The 24,082-nt window shown below is 33.8% G+C and overlaps 5 protein-coding genes and 1 non-coding gene across 7 annotated transcripts; all 6 read right to left on the reverse strand.

Annotated features, from left to right (window-relative positions):
- Window positions 1-451: 451 nt before the first annotated feature.
- Window positions 452-537, reverse strand: TRNAY-GUA (transfer RNA tyrosine (anticodon GUA)). Its single transcript is given in 2 exon segments — window positions 452-487; window positions 501-537. It is a non-coding gene; the product is annotated as a tRNA-Tyr (tRNA).
- A 364-nt stretch (window positions 538-901) lies between these two features.
- On the reverse strand, window positions 902-3,175 carry LOC143552136 (actin-related protein 2/3 complex subunit 4-like). Its single transcript, XM_077042426.1, has 8 exons — window positions 3,096-3,175; window positions 2,921-2,986; window positions 2,184-2,236; window positions 2,072-2,099; window positions 1,884-1,958; window positions 1,519-1,623; window positions 1,207-1,296; window positions 902-1,074 (listed from the first exon to the last, which is right to left on the reverse strand). The coding sequence occupies exons 1-8, from the start codon at window positions 3,096-3,098 to the stop codon at window positions 985-987; spliced, it is 510 nt and encodes a 169-aa protein (XP_076898541.1). The 5' UTR covers window positions 3,099-3,175; the 3' UTR covers window positions 902-984.
- Window positions 3,176-4,442: 1,267 nt separating this feature from the next.
- On the reverse strand, window positions 4,443-8,998 carry LOC143552159 (uncharacterized). The gene is made up of 12 exons (XM_077042443.1): window positions 8,727-8,998; window positions 8,492-8,636; window positions 7,557-7,652; window positions 7,411-7,487; window positions 7,079-7,158; window positions 6,870-6,930; window positions 6,332-6,399; window positions 6,169-6,250; window positions 5,965-6,048; window positions 5,775-5,852; window positions 5,470-5,589; window positions 4,443-4,769 (listed from the first exon to the last, which is right to left on the reverse strand). Exons 1-12 carry the CDS (start codon window positions 8,892-8,894, stop codon window positions 4,593-4,595), a joined length of 1,236 nt encoding a protein of 411 aa, XP_076898558.1. The 5' UTR covers window positions 8,895-8,998; the 3' UTR covers window positions 4,443-4,592.
- A 1,571-nt stretch (window positions 8,999-10,569) lies between these two features.
- On the reverse strand, window positions 10,570-12,490 carry LOC143552138 (ER lumen protein-retaining receptor-like). Its single transcript, XM_077042427.1, has 4 exons — window positions 12,399-12,490; window positions 11,615-11,880; window positions 11,290-11,405; window positions 10,570-11,082 (listed from the first exon to the last, which is right to left on the reverse strand). Exons 1-4 carry the CDS (start codon window positions 12,487-12,489, stop codon window positions 10,935-10,937), a joined length of 621 nt encoding a protein of 206 aa, XP_076898542.1. The 5' UTR covers window position 12,490; the 3' UTR covers window positions 10,570-10,934.
- A 1,350-nt stretch (window positions 12,491-13,840) lies between these two features.
- Window positions 13,841-15,327, reverse strand: LOC143552161 (non-specific lipid transfer protein GPI-anchored 5-like). The gene is made up of 2 exons (XM_077042447.1): window positions 14,820-15,327; window positions 13,841-14,119 (listed from the first exon to the last, which is right to left on the reverse strand). The coding sequence occupies exons 1-2, from the start codon at window positions 15,148-15,150 to the stop codon at window positions 13,929-13,931; spliced, it is 522 nt and encodes a 173-aa protein (XP_076898562.1). The 5' UTR covers window positions 15,151-15,327; the 3' UTR covers window positions 13,841-13,928.
- Window positions 15,328-16,460: 1,133 nt separating this feature from the next.
- On the reverse strand, window positions 16,461-21,310 carry LOC143552160 (glutathione reductase, chloroplastic-like). Of its 2 annotated transcripts, none has more exons than XM_077042444.1 (17): window positions 21,147-21,310; window positions 20,717-20,864; window positions 20,542-20,606; window positions 20,401-20,470; window positions 19,857-19,928; window positions 19,552-19,755; window positions 19,412-19,485; window positions 19,242-19,325; window positions 19,054-19,141; window positions 18,899-18,980; window positions 17,930-18,003; window positions 17,696-17,803; window positions 17,500-17,564; window positions 17,294-17,407; window positions 16,933-17,032; window positions 16,749-16,802; window positions 16,461-16,666 (listed from the first exon to the last, which is right to left on the reverse strand). In XM_077042444.1, the coding sequence occupies exons 2-17, from the start codon at window positions 20,852-20,854 to the stop codon at window positions 16,571-16,573; spliced, it is 1,488 nt and encodes a 495-aa protein (XP_076898559.1). In that variant the 5' UTR covers window positions 20,855-20,864; window positions 21,147-21,310; the 3' UTR covers window positions 16,461-16,570. The 2 variants fall into 2 exon arrangements, with proteins under 2 accessions (XP_076898559.1, XP_076898560.1); XM_077042445.1 differs by having other exon boundaries at window positions 21,062-21,300.
- Between the last annotated feature and the right edge of the window lie 2,772 nt (window positions 21,311-24,082).

The raw sequence follows: 24,082 nt of genomic DNA on the forward strand, positions 1-24,082 counted from the left end.
GACAAATATGATACCCTCGGACAATAAGCCTGAATTTCCAATTAAGTTCACGTTTCTCTTTTAAACCACATATCAACTTCACCATCCATCTACCCGTCTGCCTGCCTCTGCGAGCCCCTTGATTCTACATCCTTTAACTTACCAAATTTCCATCATCAAGAAGGATGTGATTGTCCCAGAGATGGAAGTATAATTACTTTATTGTATGCCACATATAGAAGATTATAGAAGCGTAGTTCTATCTATGAAATCAACTTTAACGGTTATATTAACCGGTTGTGTTAAACTAAGTATACATGTTTAATCAGTTACTCCTGTATATAACATTTTGTAAATCAGACAAGTTTGCAAATCAAAATGTTATAGAAGTGCATCAATCTTCACATTAACTCTTGATTACATGTTTACTAGCTTTAAGAAGTATAAAAAATATTAATTTAAAAAAATAATATCCGACCTGCCGGATTCGAACCAGCGACCTAAGGATAGCTATGATAACACTACAGTCCTCCGCTCTACCAACTGAGCTAAGGTCGGATTGTTGCTTCAAATCCAATAAAACAATTAATATATAGGGGGTGTTTGGGATTGCTTATTTTCACAAACTTATAACTTATAAACTTTTTGAAAAGTAATAAGGTATTTGGGATTGCTTATGTTATGAGAGAAAAAGTTCCATAAGTTACACTTTTATAACTTATTAACTTAATGAAAAGTTATAAGGAAGTAAAATAAGGAATCCCAAACACCCCCATAATATAACCCATATTTGTTTTTTGTTTCATATAATATACTTATTTAACAACAAATTAACAACGTATAAGCAATTATTTTGGGGATTATTATCTTGTAACAATCAAAACAAAAATTAGTGTAATTTTATTGTTGCTATTTTCCCAAAATGACACTCTTAAACGAAATAAGTCGACAAAAAACACTGGATAGAGCATGCATTGTAAACAAGCATCAAGTTCAGTAAAAATTTCAGATGAATTGCTTCAGAAACTCTGTTGCAACTAATCTGCCTCTTGTGTTCATAGACAATCTCAGTTCACTTATCTCTTTATCAATATCCTGAAAATCAAGTAAGTGGAACAATTATAAGTAAAGCCTACAAAATGCCATAATAATATTCAATAACTATCTTTTGTATATGTAACACAACTTGTTTATAAAAATGTGTTTTAAAGTAAACTGAAATCTTACTTCCATGAATTGGACAATGAAATCAATAAGCTTATGCTTCTGCATCTCTTCACAGTGATAATTAGTGACAAGAAAACTAATATCATAACCCTGAAAACCAAAAAAAGGAGTTGTCATTTATCACCTCCATCTATTAATAAACTAACAAAAAAAATATATATATCAATCTTGAACGAAAAGGTAGCATTTATGTCCTTCAAGTAAAACTCATTATGATTTTATAACTACGTTATTTCATAAAACTAATTGTTCTTTTTGAAAGTTTAAAACGAAGATAGGATCAGCTCGTTTAGATAATAAGGCGTTACACACCTGGACTGGCTTTCTCCTTAAGACTTGAAAAGCTTCCGCTCTCATGGACAAAAACCGAAGGAACTTTTTGGTTAAAATGTTTTCAACCTCATCTGCCTGCTTTACCTATATATGAATCCAAAATGAAGAATCAATACATATAAGTTTTTATTTACCCGATAAAATCATTATATCAAATATGCCCATTTTCAAGTTTATAACATTTATACCCTTTTCTTAAAAACTTGCATTAGGATATGAAAGTATGGTGTGTAAGGAGAAACAAAAGGGTATAACGGTCATATTAAATATTGCATTTGATGAAATGGGTAAATATGAATTTTTTTTAAAAATATTTTGATGGATTAAACATTTAGTGTGATTACCTTGAGGCTTATGCGCAGTGAATTAATAGATGTTTCAATTAAACATTTTTCAGCCTCATTTCGACAAATCACAACCTGAAATGAAATCATCAACATTAAAATGATGATAAACAGAAAATATCTAAACAATCAACTACAAAAACCAGTATTTAATATTTATATCATCATGATCAACAATATGTTCTTACAGGGTTGAGTATGAGTTCCGGGCTGGTCCTGAAAATGGAAAAGAAAACATTAACACGTGTCAAGTCGGTGCATAAGTGACATAAAATGAGCATCAAAAGAGAGGCTACATACTTCATCTCGACTTCAGGTTTGTTATGTCTTTCAACTTCTTGACAAGGAAAATTCTGCACAAAGGAATATAACAATATTAGATAAAAAGATAAGATATTATGATATTATTGAATGAAATTTCAAGCTTACATTAGGTTCTTTTTACAAGAGATTCAAACAATTTGTCATTAAATTGACAACTAACAATTAAACATTACAATTAGGATATATAATGTGTAATTTTGTATTAGTTATAAGCTTCTAGAATGCAGACTCGATAGGCCTGTAAACGAACCAGATGTTCAGTGAATCGTTCATGAACCTTTTGACGGTATGTTCGTTAATATAATAAACGAGCGAACATGAACATTGAACACATGTCACCTTTGTTCATTTATGTTCGAGAAACGTTAACATTCACTCATTCAAATATGTTCATCGTTTGCAATTTGCATTCATTTATATTAATTACTTTACGTTTGTTTAAGTTCGTCCGTTAATACATTCATTTGATTTTTTCTGGCCCATTACAATTTAGCCTAGCTTTAATAACTTTTTAGTTACGTTTGTTCATCTATGTTCCCATTTGTTAACACAGTTGAGTTAACAAACAAACATAAACGAACACAGACAAATTTGTTTTCTTAACGAATGAACATGAACAGGAATGTAGGTGGTCGAGTGCTCATTTGGTGTTTGCTCACAAAATGATGAATATGTAAAATGTTGATTTAAATGGTAATATAATAATAGTGTACCTGCAAACACATGGCAGCCTCTAGAGTGTTCCGAATGCAAGCCAGATACAACCTCCCTGAGCTCGCCTATAAGAGTTACAAAATCATACAACATATTATTATTATTATTATATCAAATTCAACAACAATTCGAGAATGCAGTGTTAAATGAAATCGATCTAGGGTTAACTTATACCATAATATGAGATGTGTTGAAAGAAGATATGATAATGATAATGGATCCAATGTGATCTCTCACATACAAGAACGACTACTGCAAACAAAAGTAAAGAATATGTAAAAAATATTTATGTTTTTATTATAATAAAAGAGAAAGAGTTTTGGTTAAAAAGATATCCGACCTCGAACCAGCGACCTAAGGATTAGCTGCTTTTAACTACTACAGTCCTCCGCTCTACCAACTGAGCTAAGGTCGATTTGATTTTTCTTATTCAACTGTTAGATATTGATCTCTATTAACTTTTTTAAAGCTATGATTAAGTGAAATGATAGGTTGTTTGGGAATGCTTAACTCCAAAAGTTTAGTTTTCTTAAAAAAAAAGTGGTTATTGATTTACGACTTTTTTTTATAAGTTTTTGGATTAGTTTTTGTTATAGGAAAAACCATAAGTTGTTTTTCAAAAAAAAAGTTAAATGACCAAAAAGGATAAAAAACAGGTTGGTGCGTAATGAATGCAAGAGAGAATGATGGGTAAATTTGTAATTTGATATTCTAAAAGCCAAAAGCAGAAACAAAAACCATGATTTGTGGCTTCTCAAATACAACTTTTTAACCCATACCAAAAAGTTAAAACGAAAAACACTTATGTCAAACCCAAACACCTTATTGACTTATTGGATTTTTGAAAAATCGCATTTATGGTACTTCTATCAGTATATATGTTTCACTTTTATATATTTGTGGATTTCCTTTCACATTGGACTAAAATCCAATTTTTATTTTGTCAATGAAAGACTTACATGCTACTTTTGTAGTTGTGGAAGCCTCGTTACGGCGTAATGCATTTCCCCTTTATTATGCACTACTTGTGGATAAACGTTAATAATTAAACAAGGAAACACCCTAACAACCCGTATAAATCCGAATCACACAGATTATACAAACCATAAGCCATCAACAAGTGCCGATTGCGCTACTTTAATTTTCAACATTATGCATCATAGGGTTTGTTATAGAACCCCATCAACACGAATCATACAAACCATGAGCCATCAACACCAATTGTGTTTGATTAATCTTTAATGCTATGCATATCTAATGGTTTACCGCTAAAGAGTCAAACCAAGAACAAACCCTATGAGGCTGCAGAAGGTGCTTGTGGGGAACTCGTCTTACACGGATCAGACAAACCATGAACCACCAAGTATCAATTGTGTTGGTTTAATCTTTATGTTCTCTTATATTACATTATTTTGCCTTCACTTTATGTTATGCACTAATTTTGTTACTCTTCATCACATGATAACAGTACAAAGCAGTTTATCATCAAAGATTAATACAAACGCAAGTTATTCTTATACATCCAACTCAAATTGTAAAATCAATAACAAAAAAGAAATACGGATCTTCAGTACACACTTGTGGGCCTCTCTACATTTGACCTTTGACCCGACGGACAAAAGTAAAGACAAAGGAGAAAAGCACGACTAAAACATGGTATCATATATGAGATCAAAGAACCCCAAAGAAAGGATTATTAATAGCACTGTTCAACTCTGTCCCGGCTGTATTTAACACAGCTCTATCAATCTTGTCTCGGGCCAAAAACAAGAACTCATCCCCTTCAACCTTTTCAAATCCACAAAGCTCAAGAAACTTAATTCCACCTTCCAATTTCCCAACTCTATCCTGTTTAGATCCATAAAAATGAAAACTTGAGCACAATCCAAAACCATGTTATAAGCATTTGTTGCGGGTCAACCAATCTCGGACCCTTTTGAAATTAGTAGTACATTACTAACATTAGACTGTTTCAACCCAAACTGATATGACACGTTAGCAAAGGTGTGAACACAGATAAAGTTTACATGAGCTGCTCGAAATCGCCTTGCTAAAAGCTCGAATAGATTCAAGCATGAATGAACTCAATCCCAACTCCCAAGCCTAAATTGGAGCTCGTTTATAAGCGAGCTCGGGTCCAAGCTTCCTCTACCGAACTTGACTAGAACCAAGAGCGTAAAGAGCTTATTTTTTGTAAAAACGTTTTTTATTTAAAATAATAGATATCTAATTACATATAAAGAATTATTCTGCATATCATTGTCATATAAATAAATAATATATTATGTTATATAAATATATGTACGCATGTATAATTATACAAGTATATAAATAAAAAATAATTACAAAATAAATAAACCAAGCTCAAGTTTACACATAGAGCTTCAAACGAGCCAAACTCGAGCTCTTTTAAGTTAAACGAGTCAAGCTCAGCTCAGCTTGTTTACACCCCTAAACATAGATATCTATAAATATATTTGGGATGGACCCACAAAATGAAAAACTGAAGTAAACAATAAAGGTTCTAGAAGATTCTAGTAGTTCTGACCTGAAAGGCAGCATTGCTAAGTCTGATCTTGCGAAATTTCTCCTCATCTGGTTTAGTTGCAGCATTCTTGACATAAGTCAGAAGGGTGTTGAATGCTGTCTTCACTTTTGCCTCATCATCCTGAATCATTTATTGCAAAAAAAATATAATAATAATTAATTAATAATAATAATAATAACAAAAAATCAAGTCAACCCGACCCAATCCGACCCGTACTAAGAAAGACTCGTTTTGACTCTTTAAACTATGGTCTATAACAAGAAAGAAAATATGCAGATAATGTTAAAAGCTGATGATTTGTTTACCTTATTACTCTGCTTTAAAGATCTTAAACATTCTCTCATTTGCTCTGCTTTGGTAGCAGGCCTGATGGGCAATGAGCTCTGTAACAAAGACCAATCAAATTCTTTATAATCCATAACAAAACAATATTTTTATGGGATTTAATGAGTACGATGAAAACAATATTTTATAGGGGATTAGATAGGACAGTACCTTCTTTTCTTCCACTACAGGTGGAGGTGGTTTTGAAGCATTGGGATCCTCTGCAGGTAATCCAAGCTTCCTCCTCCTTTCCGCCTGTACAACATAGATAATATCAGTTTAACATTTTATAAGCAATGTAAGAGTTAGTTATCAGAAAAATCATTATTATAAATAAAAAATGCATTTTGAAGGTCAAATAAGCATTTTCAGGACCTTATCTTCTTCCAACTTTTGTCTGATTTTTTCTCTAGCTCTTCTCTCCTCCTCTTTTTCTGCTTTGCGCAATGCTATAATACTGCAAGATACCAAAAACAAAAAATTAAGATAAAAGTTATAAAGAAAATTACTTTTAAAAAGAGAAAATAAATTATGTTACCGTTTTCTTTCATTTTCTTCCTCCATACGCTTTGCTTCAAGTAGTTCTTTACCAATTCGAATTCGCTCCTGAAAATAAGTTCATTTTGATGTTACGTGCATTTTGAATATATGATTATGATGTTGATTGAGTATTTGCAAATTGCAGAAATAAATTAAGTTGCAAGAGTTCAAAGATATGAATATGATCAAATATATCTATATCTACTTCATGCCAACCTCTTATGTAATGAATATGGGTACATTTGAATGTAAACCCTTAGCTATTATACAATTAGGAATTTCATTAATAATAAATAATTTACATAATATTAAAGTTTGCTTGTTCCAATCCAGTGAAAGCATAAAATGAAGATACTCTGTAAGACTTATAAACAACATTTATGTTCAGATATAACTAAATGAATCCAAATAGTTGAGATATAAATATATTCTACTTAGTTGAAAGAAAATGCTACATTCCGAATAGTGTTTATGCATTTTATAAATATAATATGACTTTTGTTATTATTTATCTTTAAAATAAACAAAGCGGTTACCTTCTCCCTTTCTCTTTCCATTCTCCTTTCTTCCTCTTCTTTCTTTTTGCGAGCCCGTTCTCTTAAATATAACAAGAATCAAACCATGAGTAGTTACATAAAAAGAAAAAAAAGATAGATCAACTTCTCATTATGTCAAAAACTGAGTTTGCTAATTACTTTATCAACTACTTAGCAGAATGTAAATTACACAAAAATAAAAATTATACATTAGTTCTTGCGCTTTTGCTTTTCTTTCTTCAGGAGTAAGAGAAGGCTTGGGAGGCTCTGATTTACTCTTGGCAGGCACCTAAAAGTTAACATATAAAAAAGTCATTTTTTTGCATATAATGGAAAGAAGTACCAATAATTAATTACATAATTCATCAATACTGATACCAGAAAATCATAAGAATCCACTACCACTTTTGGGGCACAATCATTAATAAGTAATGCATGTAGTAAATATTAATATATCAATTCTTGGATTGAACACATTTACTAGTAAAACTTTATAAACACACATGTGGAGTAAGGTATGAAGACAAGAAGATTTTAATACCAAGGGCATTTGATCTATGTCAGCATCATCCTCATGCTCAACAATCCAATTAGCCGCAGCCTCAAGACTCGAATTACCTGCAAACAAAAGTGTTATATAAAAGCAATACCCATACTATGCAAAATCCAAACAAGATACACACTTACCAGAGAAATGAAGAGCCCGGGTTGACCTTTCTTTCGAAAAACCCATTCCCTCGAGCTCCTCCAGTAGTTTGGCGTCAACATCAGGAACAACCATTTCTACAACATACACATACGTTAGATCAAACACTCTGAATAAGAAAAAAAACAACATACATCTATTCATCCCATATCATGAACATCCCTGCACAATTGGAAATCATAGGACTATTTCACTAGACAACAAGATCTAAACAATTAAGTAATCAACCAGCTCTTAATTTTAAAATCTAGCTGAATTGATTCAACACCAACCCAAAAAAATTCAGAAAATTGAGTGATAGCTAGGGGTGCAAATGAAACAAGCCGCTCGCGAGCTACTCGAGATCGGACCGATAAACAGCTCCAAACAAGCCGAGCTTTTTCGAGTTCGGGCCTCAAATAAAGCTCATTTAGTTACCAAACCCGAGCTCAAGCCTTGTGTATTTTTAATTTTTTCATGGACAGCCGAGCTTTGGCTTGTTTAAGGTACCACACGAGCTCGAGCCAAGCTTAGGCTCATTTAAGGTTTTTACTAAAAATAATTAAAAACACATATAAACTAATTAACGAATAATAAACGAGCTGAGCTCGAGATATAGCAAAAGAGCTAGAAACAGACCAAGGTCAAGCTCTCGTAAGTCAAAATGAGCAGAGCAGGGCTGAGCTTGGCTCGTTTACACCACTACCGTGTAACACAAAATACAATCAATAACAATTACCCTCAGGTTCTATGTATTAATTTCACACTGCACAGCCGAGCTCAAGCCGATCTTTGGCTCGTTCAAGGTACTACACTAGCTCAAAGCTAGGCTCATTTAAGACATTTCTCAAAATACAAAAAGATAATTATAAACATATAGGCGAGCACTCGAGCTTTAGAAAAAAGCTCGAATAGCACAGAGCAATTAGTGAATTACCCTCAGGTTCAGCAGCAGTAGTGGCATCCACCATATCCACATCATCACTACTCTTCGGAACCTCAAGCGAAATCGGCTTCGTAGTCTCCGACGTCTTATCGGAAAATTCAGTATGACCAGTCCTTTTGGTGTGCAAATCACTCTCCTAATTAATAACATCAAAATTAATAAAATTGAAACATGTATCAATTAACTAAATGATGATATAAGTAAATAATAATGAATAACTAATTACAGATTTGGATCGGCAAGGTTTGCCACAGGTGGAGCAAACTAGGTTAAGAACAGCTTCGGTGGATTCAGAGAAGTCAGTGTGTTTGGTGAGTTCGGCGTGTTCTTGTGCTTCTTCTACCGATTTAAGTAAGGCGCCGCAGTCGCCGCACTTGAGTGATACTCCGGCCATTGTTCCACGGTGGCGATTGACGGTGATCTAGGACGGATGGATATCCGGTGGTTACGTAATTGGGATTCGTTTGGTTGGGCTTTTTTTTATTTATATGGTATCCGTTGACCCGACCCGACTGTTTTGGTGTTGTTTCTTCCCCAAGCTATGTTATGTTCCCCAAACTTCACTTGATTTTGTTTTGTCAAATGAAATTAATTTTTTTTTTCTAAACGTTGTTAGTCGAGTTCAACAGGAAGTGTGCAAGAAACCGAAAAAATTAATCCGAAACCAAAAAACCCGAAAAATCCAAATCGAAACAAAAACCAACGGTTTGTTTTTATGTTTTTGTAAAAACTGCACAAACGATTCGGTTTTGGTTTTGCATGTAAAAGCAATCGAAGAAACCGAGCATAACCCAATTCCTAAATTATTGTTTTTTTATATTTTATATTAAGTAATTTATAAGAATTTAATAAATTTGTAACTCTAATATTTTGATCAAATGTATAATAGTCTATTATTTTATAATTAACAAATTATTTATACCTACATTAATTATTTTTTTTCAAATTTTTTTTCGACTGAAACTTTTCAAGCTCAAATGACAAAAACCGAAAAAACCAAAACGAAATTCGAAAAACCGAAACCGAATTCAAAAACTCCAAAAACCGAAGTTTTGGTTTTAGCCAAAAACCGCACCGAACCGCACCACACACACACCTAGGTTCATGCATAGTAATGCTATGACTGTAAGATCAGCGGATACAACTTTTAAAAGATTGAGTTGAGTTTTGCAATTCAAAGGGGGTAACAGCACAACTTGTTGCACACTTGTCTTGTGTTTCGATGTAATTACTACCTTGTTTATTTCAATAAATTTAAAATTTGAAAGATGAAGTTTTGACAATGGCTGTTCACGAGTCGAGCTCGATTCGAGTCAGGGTGGTTTCGATCTCGAGCTTGAAATTAAACGAGGCAGCTCAGCTAGGCTCGTGTTCAATTTTGAAGTTACACGAGTCTAAGATCGAGCCAACGAGCCGAGCCATGACCTGAGCCGAGCTTAGGTCGATTTTGGCTCGGTTACAAAATAAGCCAAAGCAACTCGCAATTCAGGTTGTTTCAAATCAATTTTTTCCAGCTAGTTTTATTCAAGCTTTTATCGAGCGAGCCGCGAGCTTTTTGAACAACCATTGTATCTATAGTTATGTACTAAAGAATTTGCCAAATTTTGAGTCTTTTCGCATCGACACCACCCACAAAATATCGTGTTGATAATGCACTCTTTGAACACTAGTGCTTGACTACATATAAGTTGCTCGAGCCATATGCTATATACATCTTCACATTTTGCGGCTCTTGCCTCATATTATATACTTTGTTTTCGCCAATTGCCCAGTTGTGTAAATCACATACCAAATACGAATGAAAAATCATATCAATGATTTAATAAGTATATAAGTTTCAAAACACAAAGAAATGAAAGGATGTAGGAGAGGCGTTTTGGCTATGACGGAGCTGGCGTTTTTAGGCCTCCTGTTATAGATGCTCTAATGGCATCTCTAACGCGATGTACTTGCTTTATACATATTGAAGATATGATATGGCACGACGACAAAAGAGGAATATCATATAATCACTCATGATCATACTCATACTGTCCAGTTGGTGGTGTTACAAATTACAACGCCAACGCCACTTTCAAGGAGTATATGAAAACCACATGGTCATTAAAAAAAATACTAAAAGAATCGAAATCACCGCACAACCCTATGAGACACCTCTCATCCGATCGCTGTCGAAAAGAACAAGCTCAAAGTGGTAATTGGAGCCTTTTATTGTTCTTCCAGCTGCAATTATGGTATACCAAAAAAAGTACATGGTTAACCATCACCACACAAGATATCATCAATAGTAAACTAAAACTGAGTATAATTAGTTACCTTGTAAAGTAGTAATAGAAGAAATCGGCATATAACATCGTCTGGATTAACCCCGCTATCCAAGCTACAAAACCGAAAAAAGACATTAATTAAGTTAATCTTTTAAGAATTGCAAATTTTATGAGTTGTTTACTTGTCTTTTGAAAACTAGAATTTCTTTACACAAAAGCATATTTAATATTTTTGACATACTGATCCAATGGACGAAATGCGCTTCTGTGTAGTAACGATAGATCCAGTTCAAAATGTATAAAGCTCGGTATGCTCTGCAAAAACCAATAAAATTTAGTAACTGCAATATTATTATTATACATTTGATACATTGAAGATATTACATAGCCTGAATTGAACAATTTATAAGTAAACGGGTTGAAATTTGCCACCTTTAGTTATTACATTTAGCTGATTTATTAAATATATTTTTATTAAAAATACGAAATAGGGAAAATAAGACAGAAACTAAAATGTATTACCCAAGAAGAAAAACATATTGGCCGGTCAAGTTATCGATATTACTTGTTCTTTGTAGCAATACCAGCTGTGGAAGTATCGCGACTGCTTCAAGATATATAGAGAATGTCCACATCACCTGTAAATAATATTAGCAAATCATAAAAACCAAAAAAGAAATGGCCCAAATGGGCATAATGAGCCGAGCCCAAGCCTGGCTAGGCTTAAGCTCGGCTTGTTTCATGCTTTTAGCATACTGATCTCAGGTGGCTCACGAGCAGCTTGTCTCGTTTACCGCTACTTGAATATGTAATAATATTTGAATATACAGCAATATGTTTATTATACCTCTCTGAATGTAAACTTGTCATTAATGAGCAAGGCCAAAAGCAAACAAGGAATCATAAGGAAATAATGGCGGAAGGTGTCTTGATCTTTATCATAGGATCTACGAACAACGCTGTGTTGTCTTATGTACCATACAATAGTGAACGAGCTACCTTGGAAGATGACCTTCATGATGGTGTTGTATATTGAATAAAAATTAGTATACACATCCAAGTAGCGAGTCACAAACACCAGCGCGTAGAGCTCCTGAGTTTTCAGTGATATCCCTGAGTTTGTATCAAAAATCAAAAGATCAAAGACAATTGCACCAACTTATGGCTTTAAATTTTAAACAGTAATGCATTCAACCTATAAAAAGTCACTAAAGTTATAATGAGTACAACCTAACCTTCATTTCACCAAGATAGTGAAACAAATATACAATAAGTCATATATCTTAATTCTTTATTACGATCGATTAACTATTGGTTTATTCCTACGAGCCACGATATAAAACCCGAGTTTTGAATACTGCTTTTGTGCCTATAACAATTGGAATCAATTGTAACAGACGCAACAACATTCAGTATTTAAAACTAGGGTTTTATATCGTACGTGATGAATAGGATTAAAGCAACACTAAATCGATTATATCAAAGGAATAAGATCTGACTAATTAATTGCATTGCATGCATGTTTCTTTAACCTTTTAACCTTCCAATTCCACATTATCATGACATGCATCATTAAAGGTAACGTGTGACATATTATATATAATATATAGGGTAAAGAGGAGCGTACGTACCAGCGCATGATTTGATGGTGTGAATTTTGAGAAGTAAGACTAGAATACTCATTAAATGTGTCATGTCACCTGCCAATCTGAATATATTCATCTTCTTCTCACTGTCTTCCTTCAAATGCACAGACAACCAAGATCGGATGTTTTGGTGTTTCTGTGTGAATGAATCAATATTCGGAAGGTGACAACAATCGGGTCGGATCTTTTTTTTAAAGAAACGAACAAAATATATAGTTTATTTTGGGTTATTGGAGTGGTTGAGAATTAAACACACTATTAACTACTCCAATAAAATAAAATACAACTTTTACTTTAGTGTAGTCTTATTATATTATTATTTAAAATTATAAAATTTATTAATTATCAATTATTATTTAGTTATTTTCTTTTAAATTTTATTTTTTTGTTTTTGAACAAAGCTTGGAACCGTCCCCAATAGCCAAGTGAGCTTCCCGAAAATGATATTTCAACCATTCAAATTTGACGCTCCAAACTTTGACTCGCCCTATAACACTATCATATTAGTCTTTGAAGAAAGGAGTATCGCTAGACTTATTAATAAGATGTTGAGGGTAATAAATGTCATATTTTAATTCTTGGATGGTTAGTATATATGGTGTCTTTGAGCTACCACTTGAAGTTAGTTTATGATCAAAAGCATGAAAGCATGCTTAGGTGGAAGATGGAAGACACTCGGATAACCAAAAACAAATATGTAAGATTGTGAGTGAAGCTGGCAACATTGATCGATAAAGTCAGTTTTCACTTTTCATACAACGATGTCTTTTATCTTTAATTATTCTTTCTCTATATAACTCTTGATTATTTCAATGTTATTTGAAATCGCAACATTGCAATTTGCAACTATTAACTATATATAGGGGACATTTTACAATCAAACAAAATACTTTTTAGCCTAAACTTAATTATGATCCTCTTTAAAGCGCAATAACCAGCAAGTTTATAGATGTTCTTCTCGCATAGTATATATGAACACAAGCCTTTTTTTTCTTGAATAATAACTAATAAGCATCCAAATTATTGAAGGTTAAACTAAATTACAATTTACAAGGGTCTTAGTGTCAATGTAAATACTTAGGGGTTTAACATATATATGTAACGGTATTAGGTACTTATGGTACGATTAGTTAAATAATCGTCATTTGTGTAGTATAAATACGGAGTATTGAACAAATTGTAATTGAAGGTTCAATGTTTTTGTGTTAATATGTGTTTTATCTATCAATTGCCATCTTGATTTCCAAATTCCAACACAGATGATATTTGAATGTCAGTTATCAACTATGCTGGCTATATGCATGCTCACATGAAATACACAATATTGTATAAAAAATATCATATTTATCCAAAACAATACAAATACTGGCCACAAAGAATTTCATAAATAGAATATAATGCCCCTCAAATAAACTCACAAAGTAAAACAAGAGAACAAAAACAATAAGAATCAAAGCAAAATGAGTGAATATGATGAACAATAACGTAATGTTGCACGAGATAGTTGTAAATAACTTAGATCCCCATGGCATACGTGGCAACAAATATGGAAAATATTATAGGAATGGCTGTGAATCTTATTGAAGTAGCATCTGAAGAACCATTATCAGTCGATGGCACGGTGTTTGTTTCACTTCCTTTAGCCGATGGCGATCCTGGAGAAGAAGTTGGTGTTGTTCCTGAAGGAGAGTCGGTTGGAGAAGCAGCTACACAATTTTGAAACACAGAACAATGAATAAGTTCATAAATTTGAATTGGTTGGTTTTGAAAATGAAAACTTATGAAAAATAAATTCTTAATTAGAGGTGACAGTTTTGACTCAACTAATCCAGTTATGTTTAACGACTCATATGGGAAAGTATAATATTATTCATTATATTAGATTATTACTGAAATAATATTATTTCTAAGCATATTTGAGACATTGACAAAATAAAATCAGAAAAGTCATGACGTACAATATCTAACAAAATAGCCATTGGATTTTCTTTTTACAAAAAGCTAATCCGATAGTAGGATGACAAGTGTCCACAAAAAGTCAAATCCCGTGCCACATCGGCTCATGATGTTTGTGAATCTTGCACCAAAGTATTTAAAACACAATCATTTGCCACGTCAACTTAGGATGTGTGTGAACCTTGCGCCAATGTATTATTCTAGATAGCATGTGTTTCTGGTGAATTCTACCGTTTCGTTATATACATAAAGTTACATGTTTGACTGTGTTACCCACCCGCCCGTATAAAAAAATTATTTTTGAATCAACTAATATGTGGACTTTTAGACTTTGAGGTAACTTTTCCATATCATTTCTAATTAAATAAATATGAAAGTATATATCCATATGTTTTATAATCTGAAAATAATTTGGATAAAAACATAGTAACTAAATGTTTAGAACATTACCATTGCATCGGCTAGTTGGTGGTGTTTGAACATTGCAAGCCTTAGGCAACTCAAGAGCCTGAGTTTGGTTAATATTAAGTCCCAAAGACGAGCCACCACCATTTAGAACTTGACACAAGCATTCTGGTTGTGACTGGACCACACTAGAAAGTTGGGTACAACATCCTGATGATGGTGTCGATGTATTACCCGAAATGTAGTTTAGGCATGGCGACAAACTAATTAGAGCACTTGTGCACCCTGAAGACTGAGCCATTGAGCCACCATATAGGGCAGCCATTGTGATCACTAGGATCATAAAGATTGTGTTGGTTTTTTGATGTTGTGCCATTTGGGTTTTTGTGGGATTTTCGTGTGTTTTTTAGTGTAGTGTAGTTTGACTTGAAAGAAGATTTGAGGTTTTGGTTGAGAGAGTATGGAGGATTTTTGGTTCTATATATAGGGTAATTGGTTTGACCAAGTTAAGTCAAGGCTTCATGAGGTGTTGTGCATAGGTAACCTACCTTTCCTACTTTATGACATTGTCTAATAGCAACCAAAGAATTTTAATATGAGAAATGCTTAGGAATTAAAAAAATTACCTTTTTAGTGAGTTCAGGTTTAGTTTAAATGTGTTTGGGTTAAGTATTGGTGTGGGTCCACAAGTGATCCGTTTACGACATACATTTTTTTTAAAAGAACACGTTTTATTCCATAACTTAACCTGGTCGGGTATTATATACCATAATTTAGAAGTTAAAAGAGGGGGGCATTAATTTTATAGTTATCATATTTGAACACATTCTTATTTTATTTTTTTTGTTGTAAATATGTAATTACAGAGCATTGATGTGTAAGTTAGGGATGAGCAAATATCCGCATGCTTATCAACATGTGTATACACGTGTCGTGCTTAGTTGTATGTGAATACTCGACTTGTTTATCGTCACAACATTTGATCATGGAACAAACAACAGGCAATTGTGATACATGGAATGAGACATAACCAATATAATGAAAAGTTGAAAAGGTGGTTTTTTTTGGTTCTTATATAATTAATGATTTTTATTTACCTTCGTTATAAATATACATTAATGTTATATGTTAGGTTGTGAAATATTAGAATATTTAAGGTGGGACCAAAACTAATGTGATTTGGTATTATAGATGACCTGCTTCTTAACCAATTCAAATGGAATCTGGTAAATAACTACCAAACTCTGTAAACAAATAGTCAAATACCTTTTTATTTATTTGGTAGGAAATACATACACGCAAAGTAAATAAATAAAAGGAACAAGATAACAAACCATGACCTGTTTGAGTTAGACTTGGACCCGAGTTTGGATCCGCAATGCCACATCGGCACCCACCCTTTGCGTATACCCCATAGCCTAAGTACGGTGTTTTATATACTGAAAATTGGAATCAAGATGTGTAAATGAAAACATGATCTCTTGTCCATTGTTGATTATTGTGATATCATCTGTTTTCTAGGATTTGCCCAAACACAAACTACATACAAATCATCAAACCGATAGCATGGTCGGTTCAATGTAGAAGAACATGTATATAGAACCATATATATGACATTTTAAAATCCAAAACTACCAATATTCAATCTTTCGTTCATTATTCCGTTCTATTTCAAAAATCTATAACCACATAGTACATAACCAACCAACCAATGTTGCAACTTATGAATAAAATATAATGTTACACACGTCTTGACGTGAGGTACGAAGAACAACCAACCAACTAAAAAAACACATTTAGAGATTGGTCTTCCGTTTACCAGCAGCAGCAATACGCCTTGTAACTGATCGCATTGTAACAAACTCCTCTGCAGCTGATGGGTGTATCCCAACCTGAAAAAGCACCAACCTTTTTCAATTAAACGAGATATAAAATATCATGAAACACAAATTAAAAAAATCCACATAAGCTAACCGTGTTATCAAATTGTGCCTTCGTTGCTCCACATTTGATTGCAATAGCAACACCCTAACAAAAATATGAGCATCATTACGAGTGGTGAAAAGCATTATTGCAATAGCAGTCTTAATTTTTTTTAGATTATTTAAAAGGTTTACATTTAATTTTTCCAAAAAGATTTAAGAGTAATAATATTTACCTGCATGATTTCTGGTGCATCAGGCCCGCACATCGAGGCACCGATAACTTTATCGGTCTCAGCACTAACGATAAGCTTCATCAGTGTCTTCTCTTGTCGTCTATGGAAATATAGAAACACAGATTAATATTTAAATTTATTACATATCATTAATAGATGACCCTCAAGACACTTTTCTCCATTTTGTAGAATGATATTGAAGGTTTGGTCCAAATTATTGATTTCGTCCTTATGATTTAAAAAATTAAAAGTTACAGATTTGGTCCCTATGAGCACTGTTTACTTTTACACCTTAACCCATTTTGTTTCTTAAATCTTAATTATTATTACTTTATTATTATTAACATAATTATTTACATACCCAGAAATGGTGTTCTTCATTGGATTAAACGTTGATGTAAAAACCAAAATATCTCCAGTAGCCTGTTCTATGGCCTGTTCTTCACTTAATCCAACAACAGAGAGAGGCGGTATGCTGACATGGACAATATAAATTTGATAAAAAAAAACATAAAAACTGATTTTTACTTAAATAAAAAGAAAAAAATCAAAAAAATAGTGTGTTACCAGAAAACGGCACAGGGTACGTTGCTATGGTCAGGCTTGCTAGGTTCGTTACCGAAGACAGTTTTCTGTACGTGATAAAATAATAAAAGTATTAAATGTATTATAGATATAAAATGGAATAATAATAATAATAATAATAATAATAATAATAATAATAATAATCAGTAAATTCAGAGTAAAAGTTGAAATCACATACAGCAAGCATAGTTCCTTCCATCAAAGCAACAGGAGTAAGATTTATCCGGTTTGTAACATCACCTATGGCCCAAATGCTAGGCACATTGGTTTGAGAATACTCATTGACCTACAAAATCCAAATTTACCCTTTTCATACTGTTTTAATCTAAAACCAATCGTTTTCTTGTTACTTGCATTACAATTTACAAGCAACATTAAAATATAAACACAGGGAAATAAAGTAAAAGGTAACCTTTATAGCTCCTGTTTTGTCTAATTCAACACCAGCAGCTTGCAAATTTAATCTCTTTGTATTTGGGGCCCGCCCTGTGACCAACAAAAAGAAAAGTTCATGTCTGTTCATTCGTTTAAGTTTAACCGGACAAACGATCGAACAGAACAGTCAAACGAACAGGGTTTTCTTTTCTTGTTTGTGTTTGCACATTAAAAAATGATTGTGTTTGTGTTTGTTTATGTTCGTTCGTTAATACTTAATAGTATAAACAAATGGTTCACGAACATAAAAGAACGAGCATAACTGAATGAATATAAATGAACATAACTAAGTGAACACCAGTTCAAGTAAGCGTGAACATCAATCTGTTGGGTTTAGAAAATAGTTAATAAAACTACGGTAAATTGGAACGAGCGATATTTTAATTTCGTAAAACCAAACCAAACTGTAACGGCCCTAAAGATTTGAATGTATATAAACGAACGTAAATGAACAACCTTAAAAACATAAACTAACGAACATAAACGGACTTAAATGAACAATGCTCACAAACAAAAAAAGAACGAGACACAAGGGCGGAAATTGTTGACACGACCCAAACCCGACACGAAAAAAAAAAGTTTTTGGGTCAACTAACACTATAATTATATTTCTATTTGTGTTTTTTTCCGTTTTCCATTTTTCTGCAGATACACTTGTAATTTTCAATTCATTTCAACATTTCTAATAATTTTCAAAAAAACTGTTCATATTACTCATGTCAATTTTGTTTTTTGATAAATGGGTTAATTGGGTCGTGTTCGGGTGAGGGTTGACCCAAATTTATGCGTGTGCAGGTCGTTTACATGCCTAAATGTAAGAATTGGGATAGGACTTAGGGTTCAATTCCAATCAACCAGCTACAATTTAGAAGCATCGTGTAGTATTTTAAAAAATATATATAAAAAGGTTGAATTTTAACTATCTTTTATGAAGGTCTAAAATTACCAGTGGCGAAAAGTACAACATCTGCCATTAGTTCTTCACCATGATCTGTAGTAACTTTAATGCCGTCCTCTGTTTTGACCAACTGAAACATATGCATTTAATTTAAATCAATTAAAAATATAAACATAATCAGTAAATAATTACACAAAAATTACCTGTGTCAAATTTGTTTGTGGGTGCAAAATAATGCCTCTTCCTTCAAGATTTCTAGCAACCAGAGCTCTCATTTCGTCATCAAAACCTCTGCAATCATAATTTCACCAAAAAAGTAAGTTTGATAATTACATTGAGATTAAGTTAATTATTTATATAATAATACATATTTTAATATATTATTTATTACCTTAATGGCAGTTCCTTCCTGAAACATAGATTCACGGTGGACCCCATCCCTCGCCATATTGAAGCAAACTCAACAGCAATATAGCTGATTAAATACAATAATTGTCATCTTGTGTACAGAAATTACATGATGGAAAAGTCAAATTGTCAAAAGTAAAAATGTCAACATACCCTCCACCAAGTACAACAACACGCTTTGGTAACTCATCCAAGCTCAAAGCCTCATCAGATGTTATAGCTAACTCCTATAAAATGAGCAAGATATAATATAATAAACTGAAATCATTGATAATATTACCCAACGTTTATACCTGTCCAGGAATATTGGGACGCTGTGCTCTGCTACCAGTTGCTATCAGTATATGTTTTGCTGAGTAGGACAGTTTGGTGCCATCCAACTGTATAACTTCCACTTCATTGGGGCCCACAATTCTTCCCTCGCCTTCAAAAAATTTGACTCCCGCATTTGAGAGTAAGCGTTTGTATACCGCATTTAGTCTCAATATTTCCTCAGTCTACGATAAAAAAGATATATGATGAAACTTTATTTAAACCATTCATGACTGTAGGCAAAAGATGAATTAGCAAAGCACAACAGAAACTTTCCACAACGAACCTTTTTGTGAAGTAACTTTTTCCAATCAAAATCAACTTTCTCATTCACTTGCCAGCCATACTCCCTTGCATCCTACATGAGTTGAAACAGAGATAAGTAAAATATTTACATGATTCCTCTCTAACAAAGACTATTTATATCTATCCAATAAAGATAACATATACCCAATTATCAATAAACATTGTATATATATAGAAAACTTATTTAGAGAAATATAATCTTCGTCATTCATAAAGGTACCAGTGGTCATTTAGATATACATCATCTCTAAAACAATTCAAACTTCACAGACACGGTGTGTCATATTTATCTAAAACACCATTTAAAACAAATAGCCTAACACAAACTTACATTGACTAAAACCAAAAATAAGATTATAAGAATAAAACACCAGTTTTACCGAATTAATAACAGCACAAGTAAGATACCAATAACCCCCTTTCACATAACTATACACTCCCCTGAAAAAACTATAAGCCAAGACCACGCTAAGGCAAGACTACGACTAGCACAGATAAATTTTATAGAAAGAAGCTAAATATACCTCCATTTCAGGCCCAAAGTTTGCTCCATACACCAGAATCTTCTTCGGAACACACCCACGAATCACACACCTGCAACACATGCAAACATTATAACACGCACCACTAAAGACACCATTCAAAACAAAGATTTAGCAACTTACGTTCCGCCAACACCTCCAATAGTCTCCGAGCTGACCGGATGAAACGGTAGCTCACAAATCCCAACCTTACAATAACATTTACGAAACAAATATTAATAATAAACAACATTTATTACATAACTAAACAATAATAAGTGGTGTGTATATATGTATGTATGTATGTATGTATGTATACCTTAGCTCCATACTGAGCTGAAAACCTAGAAGCCCTAACACCACCACTACCAGCACCAATGACAAACAAATCAAAATCATACTGATTATTATCATCACTCGAACCGAGATCACCGTCAATCAGCATCTTCCGTGACATGATTAATATACTGAATCCACATAAAAGCAAACACGGTATCAACAATCGATCAATTAATCGTAATATATCCATTTCCTAATCCCTATTTATACAACAACAACAACAATAATAATAATAACAACAATCGTAATTTCAATTGGTTGTAAAATACATCAGATCCGAATATTACCAAATATAACAATAGGTTATAATTATAATATTATTTACCACGCAAATATCGGTTTAATTGTGCAATAAGGATTCCGGATCAGCAGCTAAATACTCGATTGAAGTGTGTTAGGTTAAAGAATACCTTTGTACGGATGGAATTGAAGTTGAAGTCAAAATTGGTGTCGAATTGAAGGACTAGAAGGAGAATTAGCCACGATAGAGTCGCAATTATTATTATTATTGAGTGCTTTTAGACAAAGGAGTAAGCAGTGATCTCATCTGCTCAATACGTTACTTTTTATATAATATAAAGCGCAGGGTAGAGGTGGTCAAAAAAACCGGTCCTCGAACCGGTTTGCCGGTTTAAACCGGAAACCGGTTTTTAAGAAAACCGGTTTTTTGTAAACCGGTTTGACCGGTTTACAAACCGGCGGTTTATATATCGGTTACACAATTTGGAGCCAAAACCGGTTATAAAAAAAACCGGTTTTTTTTAATAACCGGTTATTAAAAAACCGGTTTTTTTAATAACCGGTTATTAAAAAAACCGGTTAACCGGTTTTTTTATAAACCGGTTTTTGACCGTTATAAAAAAACCGGTTAACCGGTTAAAAACCGGTTTTTTCCCGTTGAGTAACGGCCATATAGCCGTTTTTTTTATTTTTTGACCGTTTTTTTTTCCCATTTTACCCCCCACAAACATCTATATATAGCTTAGGTTGGGTATTGGTTAGATCACACTCGATTATACAACTCCAAACGCTCTAAACGTTTATTACATACGCGATTATTTTGTAACTCACGCTCAATTATACCACATTACCACTCCATACGCTCTTATTTCGTAGTCGATTATCATGGCCTCCCAAAGTGCTGCTTCATCCGTCAACATGGGTGCCTCGAACACGGGAGAAACGGTCGTTCGAGTCATCCCCACGAAACGAAACCAAGATGTTTTGCAACATTTCGACCTATGCGAAATGTCTAACGGTAGCCAAAAAGCTCGATGCAAACATTGTTTGAAGTTTTATGACAAAGATGCAAACTCCTCTTTAAAAGCGCATGTACAAAGGCCCTTTTGCAAGGCCTTGAAGGACGAATCGGGAAGTAGTTCGCAGCCGGAGATGACGAATCAAGGAGGTGTTTACGTACGACCTTGAAGCGGTACGTCAACAGTTTTCAAACTTTGTGATTCAAAATACACTTCCTTTCAACCACTTCGACAACCCTCAATTCACGGAGATGATGCAAAAGTATGTTCAACCACGCTACCAACACGTAAGTCGTTCGACCCTTAGAAGAGATTGTCTTAAAGCTTGGAAAAACGCTAAATCCGAACTAATTTCATACTTTTCAAACTTACAAACTGGTGTAAACTTAACAACGGATGTGTGGTCGGTACCTAATGGTTCGCCCGACTCATACATTTGTGTGACGGCTCATTGGGTTGACCCCGAGTCGTGGCAAATGATGAAACGAACCGTTGCGTTTCAATTGTTTGATTACCCGCACACGGGTAGAAATATTTTTAAACTCTTGGATAAAGTCATTCGACAATACAAGATTGAACATAAAATCTTTTCAATTTCGTTTGATAACGCGTCCAACAATACGGCCGCGGTTGGCCATTTAAAATTAAAGTATAAACCTATTTGTGATGGAGCGTTTTTTCATAGCCGATGCATTGCACATATTATCAACTTGGCCGTGCAAGATGGGTTAAACGTGATCGAAACGCAAAGAAACAATTTTAAAAGAATGTTACGAGATGTTTTTAGCAACAATAAAACGTTTTCAAGATACAAAAAATTTTGTGATGAAGCTAATTGTCAATGGTTGGGGCCCAATTGGGATTGTCCAACAAGATGGAACTCGACTTGTGATATGTTTGAGAAAGCCATCCAACAAAAAGAATCACTAATTGCGTTTCATCAAATAATGTCAAGTAGGGGTAAATGTGCACCGTACGATCCTAGAAACTGGTTATTGATTGAGATCGTTACGGAGGTCCTTCAAATTTTTAAATCTTGCACAACTAGTTTATCCGGGGTTTACTATCCAACAAGCCCCATTGCTTTACCAAAAATTGCTGTCATGTGCACAAAGTTGAGTGAACTTCATTGTAGGGGTGCACCTTATTTTGATATGGGTGTAAAAATGAAAGAAAAATTTAGAAAATATTTTCAACAACTACCCGCTGTTTTGACATGTGCTGCTGCGTTAAACCCTTGCATAAATGTTGGTGGTGTTGAAGCTTTAATAGAAAAAATTTGTGATGAGCTAGAGTTAAACGACGATCAAAACCCCTATTATAACCAAACTTTAAAGAATGCTTTCAAAACCACATTGTCTAACATGTATGATGTTTACCTTACAAAATACGGGTCGTCTTCCCAAATTCATGACTCGTTAAGAGCTGTTGCCCAATCCCAATCCCAAACCGACCTTGAAATGGGGATGTACTACATGATTTGGGAAGACGCCGGTAAACGTCAAAATGTAAACACCCCAAGCAGTGAACTTGGAAGGTATGGTGGTACCAACTTTGTGAAACACATGACTCCAGATGAATTTAGAAGTCTTGATTTGCTGGCTTGGTGGAGAGGTAAGGAGGATGAGTTTCCGATCCTCGCCGCCATGGCCAAAGATTTACTAACGGTCCAAGCTTCCACGGTAGCTTCGGAGTCTGCTTTTTCTGTTTCTGGCAGGGTTATATCGATTAGGAGGACTCGACTCACTCCACCAGCTGTAGAGATGTCTGTTTGCTACAAGGATTACTTGGACTCTTTAGATAGGGCACAACATCAACGCTCACTCGAGGGGGAAATGGACTATGAGGCGGGCTTGTATGAAGACGAGGTCAATCAAGGACACACTCAACCAATGACCGATGAAGAAGCCGCGTACGACGATTACCTAAAGAATAGCTCGGGATCGGGTAGCGAGGAAAATAATGAGTAAGAAACAGCAAGTTGTTAATGTAATCGTGTCTAAGCATTCTTTAATGTTTGTATTTTTGAGTTACGAATATGCGATAACGATTTAATGTTTGTATTTTTAATGTAAAAGCTATAAATG

The sequence above is a fragment of the Bidens hawaiensis genome, unplaced genomic scaffold, assembly GCF_021521415.1.
Source record: "Bidens hawaiensis isolate Kalapana, Puna unplaced genomic scaffold, B.hawaiensis_p1.1 tig00016783_1, whole genome shotgun sequence".
Lineage (NCBI taxonomy): Eukaryota > Viridiplantae > Streptophyta > Magnoliopsida > Asterales > Asteraceae > Bidens > Bidens hawaiensis.